The sequence below is a fragment of the Gracilinanus agilis genome, chromosome 6 (genome assembly GCF_016433145.1).
Source record: "Gracilinanus agilis isolate LMUSP501 chromosome 6, AgileGrace, whole genome shotgun sequence".
Lineage (NCBI taxonomy): Eukaryota > Metazoa > Chordata > Mammalia > Didelphimorphia > Didelphidae > Gracilinanus > Gracilinanus agilis.
In genome coordinates this window covers 126,921,513-126,934,529 of record NC_058135.1, presented here as the reverse complement: position 1 = coordinate 126,934,529, position 13,017 = coordinate 126,921,513, and the positions used below count along the sequence as shown (strand labels likewise).

Below are 13,017 nucleotides of genomic sequence, written 5' to 3'. Positions count from 1 at the left end.
AAAAACTATTGTTAAAAGTATCTATTGATATATCTATTGATACATATGTCTATTGATATATATAACAATACATCTATAAGATATATTGTTAAAAGTATCTCTTAAACTTGGGTCATGATAGCTGTGTGGTTTTATAATTTATTTTTCTTGTGTGGTGTCTGAAAAAGTCATTAATTATTTTTCATGTCACAGGTAAAGAACAAAATGAAAATCCAAGGAACCATCATAGGATGGGCATTCGCCACCTTCTACCTGGCTTCTTATACCGATGCTTTTTCTCATGGCGCAAGCCTTGTGGCTTGTGTTGATATGAAACCCAGACACATCTGGGCTCAGCTTCAGAATCCCAGGAACAATTACATTACGATATATACCAATGTCTCCTCTTACTCTCCTGGGGACAAAATACCAGGTACGTATGCCAGAGTACGTGAGACCCTCCCAAGACTTTCAGATCATGGAATTTATGACCTGGTATCTGAATATACGTGTGTATGTCTATAGGTATGTGTCTAATGGAAACGTTTTCTGGACTGCATCATGGATTAGTTCCAAGAAACATTTTTTTAACAACAAATCTTTCATAGGGAACATCTGTGCGTAAAATAAATACATATTTGAATACAATATCACACAATAATCATAGATAATATTTAATCGCTGACATTTTCTTTTATAAACAGCCAGTAGGATAATACCCATGTAGCACTTCTGTCAATGAATTATGACACCATTATGGCAGAAGAAAATTTCATTACTGTTAACATACATAAAGTTTAGAGTTTTTTTCTTTTTTCCCATTTGGAGCTAAGAGATGATTTGGGGTATTACACAAAGTTTAAAGGGTATGATCACATTATTAGCTGTTCCTTAAGTAAATGATCTATGAAGAGGTCAGCGTGGGTAACATGGTATAGTGATAAGGAGCTCTTGAAACGTTGTCTCATTGTGGCCACATTCTAGGGACGGTCAGTTGTGGCTAACTCCACACCTTGTCCTTACTCAGATTTAAAAGATATGTGACTTGGCTTAAGTTTCATTTTCATGAATCGTTTTCTTCCTCAGAATTTACAGAGAGGAGAGTTTATTTTTTTTCTTTGTAGTTGTCCACATTTATTAAATATTGACTATGTGCCAGGCATTGTGCTAAGTGCTGGGGATACAAAGACACAAAGAGAAAAAAAATCACACCCAATGTCTCCTCTCCAGGAGTTCATAGTCTAAAAGGGAGAAATTATGCAAACTGTAGACAAGATAAATTAGAGATATTCTACAGAGGGAATGTATTAGCATTAAGGGGGTTGAGAAATGTTTGTATCAGAAATAGCGCACATAGAAGTGTTATTATTTATAATATGCTTATTCATCTTTTATATGTTAAAGTTAATGCTTTTCTTTTACATTTGTCATTACCTATGAAGAAAGGAACATGTCTTTCCCACTGGGAGTATATTACTTGGGGAATAATAATAATAACTAGCATAATAACAGAACACTTTAAGATTTGCAAAGTGCTTTGCAAATATTGTCTCATTTTATCCTTACAACTTTGGGAGGGTGAGATTGTACAGGCATACACTGGAAACATTGGGGATTTGGTGCCAGACCACCCCAATAAAGTGAGTATCACAGTAAAAGTAAATCACATGATTTTTTTTGTTTCCCAATGCATATAAAAGATATGTTTATACTATACTGTAGTCAACTAAGTGTTCAATAGTATAATGTCTACGATATACATTACTTAACTTAAAAGAACTATTTTTTAAAAGCCTAACCATCATTGCTTTCAGTGAGTCATAATTTTTTCTGCTGGTGGAGAGGCTCTTGCCTTGATGTTGATGGCTGGCAAGTGATCAGGGTGGTGGTTGCTGAAGGTTGGGGTGGCTGTGACAATTTCTTAAAATAGGACAATCAAAGGTTGCCATATCAATTGACTCCTCCTTTCATGAAAGATTTATCTGTTGAACACAATACAATCTGATAGCATTTTATCCACATTGGAATTTATAATTTTGAGTCAATCCTCTCAAACCCTCATGCTGCTTTATCACCTAAGTTTATGTACCGTTCTTCAATATTGCTATGTCTCAGGGAATAGGGAGGCCAAAAGAGAGAGAGAAAGATAGGGGAATGGTTGGACAGTGGAGATTTATTAAGTTTGCTGCCTTCTATGGGTGTGGTTTGTGGCACCCCAAAACTTATAATAGTAACATCAAAGATCATTGATCACAGATCACCATAACAGATAAAACAATCATGAAAAAGTCTGAAATATTGTGAGATCTATCAAAATAGGACATAGAAACACAATATGAGAACATGCTATTGAGAAAATGACACTGATAGATATGTTTGAATCAGGCTTACCAGAAATCTTCAACTCGTAAGAAAAAAAATTGCAATATCTGTGAAGCATAACAAAGCAAAGTACAATAAAATCATGTCTATATCCATATTTTACAAGAAACTGAATAGATAAAGGTTAAATGACTTACCTAATTTCATGCACATGGTTATATGTCTGAGGTAGGATTTGAAATCAGGTCTACTGACTATCCACCTAACTACTCTCCAGTCTGGGATGAGCCCTCTCCAAGTTTAGAGAAACATTGAAGACCATTCGTTGTCAATACTTTGATGGGTCTGGGATTTCACTGAGGTGTGGGCTCTCCCTCCAACACAAATCACATTCTACTCACCATGTCCCACCCAGTGGAACTCATGTCCATATTTTGCTTTACAGCAAAAAAGAAAAAAAAAAAGTCCTGTTCATCAGGAGTCCACTCGACATGCTGGGAATCTTCTCCTGCTTGTGCCAATACTAATAGAATATGTGAACTATCCATCTCTTTATCATTTTCTCTCATTTCATTACCAGACTCCCTTTTGTTCTGGTCATTCATCTCTGATGATATTCTTCTTGCTATTTTTCTTGTGCCATTCTTTGTCGGTAATGGCTTTGGCTACCCAGCGACATTCAAAACCTCCAAAATTGCAAAATACTTTGAAAATATAGAACCTGAGAGTTGGAAATGACCTCAGAAGATCTCTACTCCAGCCTGAATAGGGATTCCCTCCCCCTGTACAATATCCTTTAAAAGTGGAAATCCACATTGTTCAAAGACCTCCTGTGATGAAGAACTCAGTATTTCCAGTAATGAAAACCCAAGTTTTTTCTGACTTGAGAAAAGTGGGGGAGAGATGGTGTTGACTGAGAGAAACCAATCCAGCAATGGTTTTGCAAGTAGTACTGTAAATCACACAAGCTGGTGTGGATAAATGACTCATTGTTTCATGTTACAGTGACTGTGAGGAGCCGGGGTGATTTCATGGGATTCTTGCTTCAGGCTCGAAGAGTTTCCAATGACCAAATTGCGGGCACCTTCATTTTCATCCCTTCTGGTTCCAAATTGATGACTTGTTTTGAAGAGGCCAATTCAGTCACCCACTCAGACAAATCCCTGAAGAGAAATCTATCTTTTGTGTGGAAGGCACCTCCTCAACCCATCGGGGACATCAAATTCTTGTAAGCTGGAAAGATAGAGATGTTTATCTTGCTGGATGGGCTTTCTACATCAGGCACAAATAGAATGGCCCTCCCTATTGTCTCTTGTACTAAGTAGCCACCAATGTCCCATATTTCCCTTTGGGATGGCCAACTTGGCTTTAAAGCTTTGGTTTAGAGTGATGGTCATCTGTGTGTGTTTTCCAGATTTAGAGATTCAGGGGCAATCGCAGGGATGGACTATAGACAGCTTTGGGCTATCCTATCCCTAGAGTCTACTTCTTTTCTTCTTCTCCTAATCATCCCCTAGGACACACCTGGGAAGATCAAATTGTACTCACTTTCATGACTAAATCTCCCCCTAAAAGAATATAAGACCCTTAAGGGCAGGAATTATTTAGGGGTTTCTTGGTCATTGTATTTACCCTCAGCATTTAGTATCGTGCTTGGGATATAGCAGCTACTCAATGAATGTCTGTGGAATCAATTTAAATTGAACAATTGCTGCTACCTTGCTTTCTTGGCCAAAGAATCACAGATTTAAGAGTTGTCAGGGACCTTTAAAAAAACATCTAATACAGCACCCACATTCCATCAATGACAGGGGTCAATTTCGAATTCGGGACCTTTGACTTCAGAGCAAGTGAGCCTTCTGCCGTACAAGATTGGGCTTGCCTGTTTTCTTTTAGTCTTTACTTTTAAGGATTTCAAAGTGTAATAAAATAGTATCCTTTGAGTTCTTGTATCTTATTTAATCTTCTAATTTTCTTTCCTTCCCTATCGTTATTCTCCCCTTCCATTAGAATGGTCTCTAGCTTTATTCATGAGAATTATAGAGTGATTTCCTCTTCCCAAACAGTTTATCAGTAGTGCAGTCATATTTCATTTACTGGGAGAGGATTGAATCGACCATCGTGTCTCAGCAGATACAAAACAGGACCCTTTCTGATGGCAATGTGGAGCCAGCTACAAGTCTGCAGAAACCAAATGACCTAGAAGTCACAACCACAGGTACAGCTAATCCCCTCTATTTATTTATCCATTGTCATCCTCATCTTTCATCTTATTTATTTTCACTTAAGTTACTGCCACCAGTATCCTCCATTGGCAGAGCGAGCATCGGAAAGGGAAAAGCTGAGTTTACAGCCCACAGGCTTAGGAAAGTTATAGCCTGCAAACTGAAAAGGGAACAAAGTCAGTTCCCTGATTGGCCTGTGCCACTGCAAACATGATTTGTCTGGTTCTGCCAAACAAATTTCCAATCAGGATCCAGACTGGAGGGTCAGAGCAGCCTCGTAAAGAAAGCTTCTACCTCCCAGTGGTTCCCAAACATTTTTGGCCTACCGCCCCCTTTCCAGAAAAAAATATTACTTAGCCCCCTGGAAATTAATTTTTTTTAAATTTTAATAGCAATTAATAGGAAAGATAAATGCACCTGTGGCCATCACTGCCTCCGTGGATCGCTGCAGCACCCACCAGGGGGCGGTAGTGCTCATTTTTCGGAATCGCTGCTCTAAACCATGTGTAAAAGACATCGGTCAGTTCCCTTAGCTCCCTAAAGCTTTACAGGGAGTAAAAATAAAGGAATGAGTTCTTCCCCCTTATCCAATAGATTCTTTTCTAAATTTTTCCATATAGGCAATTGATCATTGACTATGTATAAAGAAGAAGGAACTGTGCTAGATGTTAGGATTCAATTAAAAAAAAATCCATGCACTGGAGAAGTGTACATTCTACCAAGGATGGGGGAAGAGGTGGAGATACAACAAAGGATCGGATAATTCAGAGGAGATTTTTATTGGGTTGAACCAAAGCAATCTGGTATTGAAGCTCATTGGGTGCCTTTACCTCTGGGGAAAAAATAGAGGAAACATGACTTGCTAGAAAATCACAGGTAACAGCAGAACAGTTTATAAAATACTGGCAACATTGTAAGATCAAAGAAATTTGTAAGGCTAAAGGATTCTCATCAACATGATGACCAACCATAGTTCTAGAGGATTAAAGATAAATTATATAATCCACTTCCTGAGCAAGAGGTAATAACTTCAGGATGAAAACTATGATGTATTTTTGGACACGGCCAATATGAGAATTTGTTTTGCTTGACTGTGCATATTTGCTACAAAGCTTTCTTTTTTTTCTTTCCCTCTTCTTCAGCAGATGAAGTAAGAGGGAAATAAAATAGATTTTTAAGAATTTGTCAGATTTTGCTATTTTTTAAAGTTATTTTTGAAGTTGCTCTAAAAAACACTGATAACAGATCACAGATTTGGAGTTAGAAAAAACTTTGTGTGTATGTGTGTGTTTATTGTGTATGTATGTATATAGATATGTATATATAGATATTGATATAGATATAATCCCTAGTTGGACTAGACCCCTCATTTTGCAAATGAGGAAACCGAGGTTTAGCGTTTTAGCAATTTACCCAAGATCATAGAGTTGGTAAATGGTAGAGCCAGTTCTAGATCCTAGGTCTTCTGACTCTAGCACTAGGGTTTCTTCTCTACACTAGATTGTCTTTCACTTAACATTGCCGCTCTCACCCCCAAATTTTCTAGTTCAAAGTCACTTGCCATAAATTGCTAATGGATTTTACCAAATTGTCCTTTGCTGTGGTTGCACGTGAAAACAAAATCCCTCCGGTTGTATCTTCATGGGTTTGTAGAGCGAGAAAGAAGGAAAGTTGGAGGTGTTCTAGTCCAATCTCCTTATCTATAGATGAGGAAACTGAGACCCAGAGAAGTTACACAGGTAATAAGTAAAAGTCAAGATTTGGACTCAAGTCCTCTGCTTCCAAGTCTCGAGCTCTTTTCAACATACTGGAAAGCACATTATCGACATTTGCTGTTATTAATTATACTTTTTTACACAGATAAATTTGTCTCAACCTCATAATTACATTTCATATAATTCATTCAACACCATTTACTCTTTTTTTAAAAACTCTTAACTTCTGTGTATTGGCTCCTAGGTGGAAGAGTGGTAAGGGTGGGCAATGGGGGTCAAGTGACTTGCCCAGGGTCACACAGCTCGAAGTGTCTGAGGCCGGATTTGAACCTAGGACCACCCATCTCTTGGCCTGGCTCTCAATCCACTGAGCTACCCAGCTGCCCTCTACTCTCTTTTTTTAAATGGAACTACCCTAGCAAAACTAAGCCACACAACTAACAAATCGTTTCTTTTTTGCAGTATTTTATACTTGTTATTTCCTTCCTTTTCTAAGGGATACATTTTCCTCTCTCTTCTTTGTGGCCAAGCTTGATCATTATAATTATCCAGAGTTCGGTTCTGATTTTTTCTTTTGTTCTTTCCATTTGCATTGTTGCAGTCATCTTGTACATTTTCCTACCTGGTTCTGTTTACTTCATTTTGTATCAGTTTATACAAGTCTTCCCATTCTTCTCTGTGTTCTTCATATTCATCTTTTCTTTCCATTCCATTCACATATTACAAGTTGCCCATACTACTTAAATTTTTGTTATTGCAAAAAGTGAAACTTAATATTTTGAAAACTATTTTCTTTCATTCTCACTTTGACATGCATCTGCAAAAAGTCACCAATATATTTTTTGAGGCCAGGTTCTGGTTCATTGCCCAACTTAGTCTAGTTGGTCAATTCAGCAAATCATAGCATAGAGATAACCTTATTTATTTACTTATTTATTTTTTGCTTAGGCAGAGCAAGTCATATTTGACTGGCCAGGGTCCAGAGCAGTCTTATCCAGTAGTCACCCTTTCAATGGTATTCCATATGTTTATGTTGCTTCTTTGGGCAACATTTATTCTAATGACCGATTACCCTCCATTATCATAGCTTATTTTTACATTAAAGAACATGGAGATGAAGGCAGTCAAATTTCCGCCAAATGCAAATTACTTAACACAAACTCATCATTCCTATTTTCTCTATGTCCTGCTTGGTCCTTTTAACCAGATTGAAGAAATCCTGGTTAGACCCCATTTGGGCAGCAAACAAGTACTTGGTTGGAACATATGTCCAGTTCACTCCTCTTGCTATGACTGGTCTAACAGCAAATGATATGGCAACAGAAACCCCATCTTCAGCTGGGATCCTTGGGTCCCTGAATTGTTTTTGTTTTGTTTTGTTTTTTCTAAATTAGAATCAATGTAGTTTCCAGTCCTGAGAGGGACAGAGAAAGCCAGGTGACCACTTTGGTTTCTGTTTGCACTGATTTGCAATCATGAGGAGTAACACAATCTGAATGGTGCCAGGCATTCAGCCCTAAAAGAAACGTAAGAAACTAGTCTCTTTGTTGTTTGCATTCGGCCTCATATTAATGGGTAGAGCAGTTTTTGATGCTGACAAATTGGAGTAGCCTCCAAGTAATGGCTTTTCCTTTAGGCCTATTAGGAAGACCCAATATTTATCCTTGGTTTTAGTAACAACCAATTAAAATAATAATAGCAAAATATATTTTTATAGTGCTTTAAGGTTTGCAAATCACTCTCCTCTCAACATAGATGGCGGCTTTGAACATGGCTCTGGTTTTGCCGGGTAGGGTGAAGAAATTGTTGAACTTGATTGCGAATCCCATCTCTCTTATTTGCTGGGTGTGTACCTGGGGCAAGTTTTTCAAACTCTCTGAACCTCAGGCTCCTTCTCTGTGAAAAGATATGAAGATTATAATAAGCTTTAGGGTCCGCACCACTGGACTGGTATGAGGATCAAGTGGGAAACCATTTGTAAAAGAGCAAATCATAAAGCACTCATTGAATGCCAGCTCCCATTATTCCTCTAGCAGCATGAAGCACAAGACTAAGCAATAATACTGGGAGGAGGAGGGGCATTTCCACCTGAGAGATCATTGAACAGATTGGGTTTTTTGTTAAGAATGAACTAGATAATTATTTCAAATTCTCCCAGTCATTTCCCCTGTGTTGTGCCTGACGTGGGGTAGTTGCAGTGCCTCTTAACAGTTGGGGGCGTGTGCCATAAGAAATGTGAATGCATTAATTTTTTTTTAAGCTTGGAAAGAACAACATGGGATAATGAAGAGAGAAATGAGTAGAACCAAGATAACTTTATATATATATGAAGAAGAGCTTGTGAATGTTCACTTCCAGAGAATATGGAAACAGGATAGACATGATATATTTTTCCAGGTGATGCCTTCTATGGCATGGGGAGGTCAAGGAGAAGCTGAATAAATAAATAAAAGAGTTAGGAGCAGCTAGGTGACTCAGATTGATAGTCAGGTCTAAAAATCAGAAGGTAAAGGTTCAACAACAAGGACAATAACAAAAGAGTTAAAGCTAAGATTTGAATTCAGATCTGCTAATTCCAGAACTTTTTTTTTTAACCTCTGAACCATGCTTGTTAATTGTAAGCTGTTTGGTGCTTCTCAGGATGAAGAAAACCCCATTGCTTTGTCTTTGTTGTGTTTTTGGATCTCTATTTCCTTAGAATCCAGGTCCCATGGCGCTTTCTCACAGCAAACACAACAGGGAGAGTTTGCTATTGTCAGCCCAACTGGAACATCAGGAATGGACAGCTTGGACCCTGTTCTGGGTGGCCCCACTACAGAAGTTTCTGGAGATGAAGTGAATCTTTTGAAACCTTCTCCTCTCCATGACATTTCAACAGTGGCCAGTAGTGGTGACCAAAGAGGGCAGCCAGACTGGGACAGTGGAGGCACGGGCAGTGATCAAACCTTAGAGCCATCACTTGATGTCCGAGGACTGGAGAGAGCTTTGACCTTGGGAAGCTTGAAATTCGAGGATTACACCACAGGTCACAACACACATAATAGGTACTGGGGTACCAGGGAGTGGGACCTCAGAGTAGGGATCAGGGCAATCTCAGAGGTCATGAAGCTGAGGAAGTCTCCTCAGGCTGGAAGCAAAAAGAACCCCAGTTGTTCTATTCCTTCATTAATATGCTGCCTGATTATAAAATGGATTACCATAGGATATGAAACTGGAAAGGATCATAGAAATTATCTAATCCAAGCCCCTCATTGTACAGATAAGGAAACTGAGGCTCAGACCATTTATGTGATTTACTCAAGGTGCCCAAAGTAATAAGGAGACAGGCAATATTCAAACCAAGAACTTCCTATTCCATGTTTAATGTACTCCCCACTGCTATATTGTTCAAAAGCACCAACCAGGAAATAGCTCAGGTGTGAACTTGGATAGGAAAAAAAATTATACCTTTATTTTCACTAGCCTCTAACTGAAATTTTGCATTCTCTTCAATTATTTAAAAAACGTTATTCTAGAGAGGGGATCCCTAGGCTTTACCAAATCACCAACGTGGATCAAGACACAAGCATACACACAAACACACAAAGGATTAAGATCCAGGGCATATGGCATTTGCAATAGAAAGTACCTTGGGAATTAGAAGGTCTGAGTTCAAATTCAGTCCATTGATTCACTGTTGCCTCTCTAACCTTGGCCAGATTCCTCAATTTCCCTGTGCTTTGGTTTCCTTGTTTCTAAAGTGAGAGGGTTGGATTAGATCATCTCTAAGGTCTCTCTCTTCCAGCTTTAAAATGTATGATGGTATGATTAGATCATAACCCCCAATCAAAGCCTTTCATTTTTCAAATGAAGAAATATGATGGAGAGCTGACCAGCATAGCAACCACTGTGGGGAACTATGTACTGCTGCAGATTGAATCTATCTCCCAGATAGAGAGGTGGTATTTAGCTGATTTCAATAACTATTGTTTTGGTTTGGTGTTTGGTCTAACTCTAAGGTTTCTTTGATTTAGGGATCTCCCGCTAAAGAATTTCTCTCTACCCATGCATTTCTCCAACTTGTCCCCTGAGACATTTTCTGGAGAAGTATGTCCACAGTCCTATAGTTAATCTGCCCAGGGCAAGGCTTGAACTCAAGTCTTCCCTTTCTCATTGCTGTTGAGTCATTTTCAGGCATGTCCAAATTCTTCATGACCCCATTTGGGGTTTTGTTGGCAAAGATACTGGAGTGGTTTGACATTTCCTTTTCCAGTTCATTTTACAGATAAGGAAACTGAGGCAAACAGGGTCAAGTGACTTGGCCAGGCTCACATAGCTAGTAAATGTCTGAGGTCAGATTTGGACTTCTAAGATTCCAAGATTCCTCAATTCCAACTGATTCCATGAATCTATTCCTGATTCCAAGCCTGGCACCCTAACCACTGTACCACCTAGCTGCCCCAGGTCTTTCCTTCCTAGGGTCAATCCTCTATCTCCTTCTCTCTCTATTGCCTTAATCGCTCAGAAGAACGTGATGAGGACCAATCCTAAGAAATCAGATTTTAAAAGGGCATCAGGCCATGGTAGGAATGGTAGACCTATTGTTCTAGAGACCTTCCAGCTCTTTTCATCTCCTGTTTAGAACATATGGCGGCTCAGATTCAGGCACTGCAGAACCCTGCTTGCACTGTGATGAAGATGAGCAGGTAAGAGGTGGGGCTTCTCGGACTCTGGGTACCACAGGGTAAGGGATGCTCGACTGGGAGAGGTGATGAAGGAAGGGGGAAGGGTAGTCATCAGACTGACAACCGATGTCAGAGAGAAGCAGAGAGAGAGGGGGACAATGAACCCATACAGTATTTCTCCCAATCAATACCAGCCTCTCCATTACATGGAGTGTCTCTGAAGTTATCGGCAATTGTGGAAATTGATGGGTTTAGTGATTTGTTTTCCCACTTAGCCTCAGTTAGTAATTTCTCCACTCAGCCACTCTTCATAACACTGGCCTCAAAAAACCACATACGGTCCCAGAGGTTAGATCAATGGACAATATAAAATATACATGCCCACTGATTTACTATTCCTTTGAAGTCTTTGAAGTAGCATAAAATAAAACATGATATAATATTCTCACTCAAATTTATCAGAAACTACAGTAAGATTAAATGGTCCCTTTTGCATGGGGTCCTGGCATGGAAAGGCATGCTAAAAGCTTTCAAACGGCTTGGAGCAGGCCATATTTGTTTGGAAGGCTCTTAAAGAACCCCCAACTTTAGACCTCATTCTGACCTCCAAAGCCTCGGTGGGGCTACCATTAGCCACAGCACCACCATCAATAACAACTGTGCATCTGTCTCCCGGTGCACTTTGCTGGGAGCTCTTGCAGAGCTGAGTGGGAGCCTGGGCCTCTCAGTCGCTGTCTTTCAGTGGGGAGTGCTCAGAACGCTCTGAGCTGGGGGTGGAAGAGCCTGCCAGCAACATAATGTGAGTTTGTCGAAAATGGCAGTGAAAGCTTCCAGGCCTGGGCTCAGGAGCTGACTGATTCCATTTGCCTTCTCTTTTCTATTTCTTCCTGGCTTGCTCTTTTCTTCCCAGGGGAGGCCTGAGGCGTACAATCTGACTCCTTCCTCCGTGGGAGCTCCTTCCTCCGTTCATCTCTCCTATCTCCCCGCCATCGTGGTCACTAGAACAGAGACTCTGGATAATGGCAGACTGGCCGACTCCGGCATTGGCTTCAAAGCTTCCGCTGCCTTGGCGCGGTTGGCTCTAAGGCTATCTGTGCTCCCCAAATCTTCTGCCAGCTTTTTGCCCCAGTCTGAGAACGTGAATCCTGGAGAAGAAGGTGTTGGAGAGGAGACCACCGGACTCCCTCCTATCACCCTCCCAGAGCTCGAGGCCGCAGGTCCTGGGCTGAAGGAAGACGGCTCTCCTCCGAGGACTGGCATAGTGACCGCCCAGCTGGGCGTCCTCCTTGGCCTTTCGGCCACTCTGGGGATGGCTCTGGCTGCTGGCCTGCGTTGCCTCCATGCCCAGTACTGCCGCCAGCGGACCGAAGTGTCTTTTGGTGAGCGTGAGCCCGACAGCGACGCCATTTCAGCGAGAGACAGCGGAGAAAGAATGCACTTCAGAAAGATCTGGGAGAACAGCGTCATGTTGGTTCAAGCCCAATACAACTGGATCGGCCCCAACGGTGGAACGAGGAGAACTGTAGTCTGAAAACACAACCCCAGCGAGGCTTTCCCTCGACTCCAGAGTGTTTATTAGCTGTAGCCCTGCTCCGACGAGCAAGGATTCCGTCCAGAGAAATGGTTGCCGAGTGGAATAAGTGTATTAGCTTTATCAACAGAGGGACTTCTTTCAGACACTTGTTTTCTTAACATCTGTAATTTAGCTCTTCCCCCACCCCCTTTTTGCAATTAGATGGCTCTGTTTGAAGAATTAAACCTAACACAATGAATATTGTATAACCTGCTCATTAACTAGACTCCTGTGGCCGCTGAGCTTCCTCTGTTGCCTTAAGGACCCAGCGGCAATAGAAATGCCGTCCCTCCTCCTCGTGTCAGAGTCATCTTCTGTTGCTCTTGGAGAAGAAAAAAAAAGTTTCTGGGGCTGTTTGTCTCTTTCAGGAAAAAGAGCAGCTGACCTCTGAGCTGCAGCCTTAGCTTGGATAAACCCCCTTTCCTGATACTCCGCCCCAGCCGACTGCAGACACCCAAAGGGAAGTTTTCTTTTTTAAATGGCTGGAGTTCTGATTCCCTCCCATAGGTGAAAGCACATCGTCCTTTCTCTGCCGACTA

At 40.7% G+C, this 13,017-nt stretch overlaps 1 protein-coding gene across 1 annotated transcript; it reads left to right on the top strand.

Annotated features, from left to right (window-relative positions):
* Positions 1-204: 204 nt before the first annotated feature.
* REELD1 (reeler domain containing 1) lies at positions 205-12,436 on the top strand. Its single transcript, XM_044681698.1, has 6 exons — positions 205-412; positions 3,307-3,529; positions 4,368-4,519; positions 8,940-9,285; positions 10,863-10,926; positions 11,816-12,436. Exons 1-6 carry the CDS (start codon positions 205-207, stop codon positions 12,434-12,436), a joined length of 1,614 nt encoding a protein of 537 aa, XP_044537633.1.
* Positions 12,437-13,017: the final 581 nt, after the last annotated feature.

Coding starts and splice junctions, on each gene's coding strand:
- REELD1 (XM_044681698.1), top strand. CDS start 205: ATGAAAATCCAAGGAACCATCATAGGATGGGCATTCGCCACCTTCTAC. Junction 413..3,306: donor TCCTGGGGACAAAATACCAG/GTACGTATGCCA, acceptor TTCATGTTACAG/TGACTGTGAGGAGCCGGGGT. Junction 9,286..10,862: donor GGTCACAACACACATAATAG/GTACTGGGGTAC, acceptor TCTCCTGTTTAG/AACATATGGCGGCTCAGATT.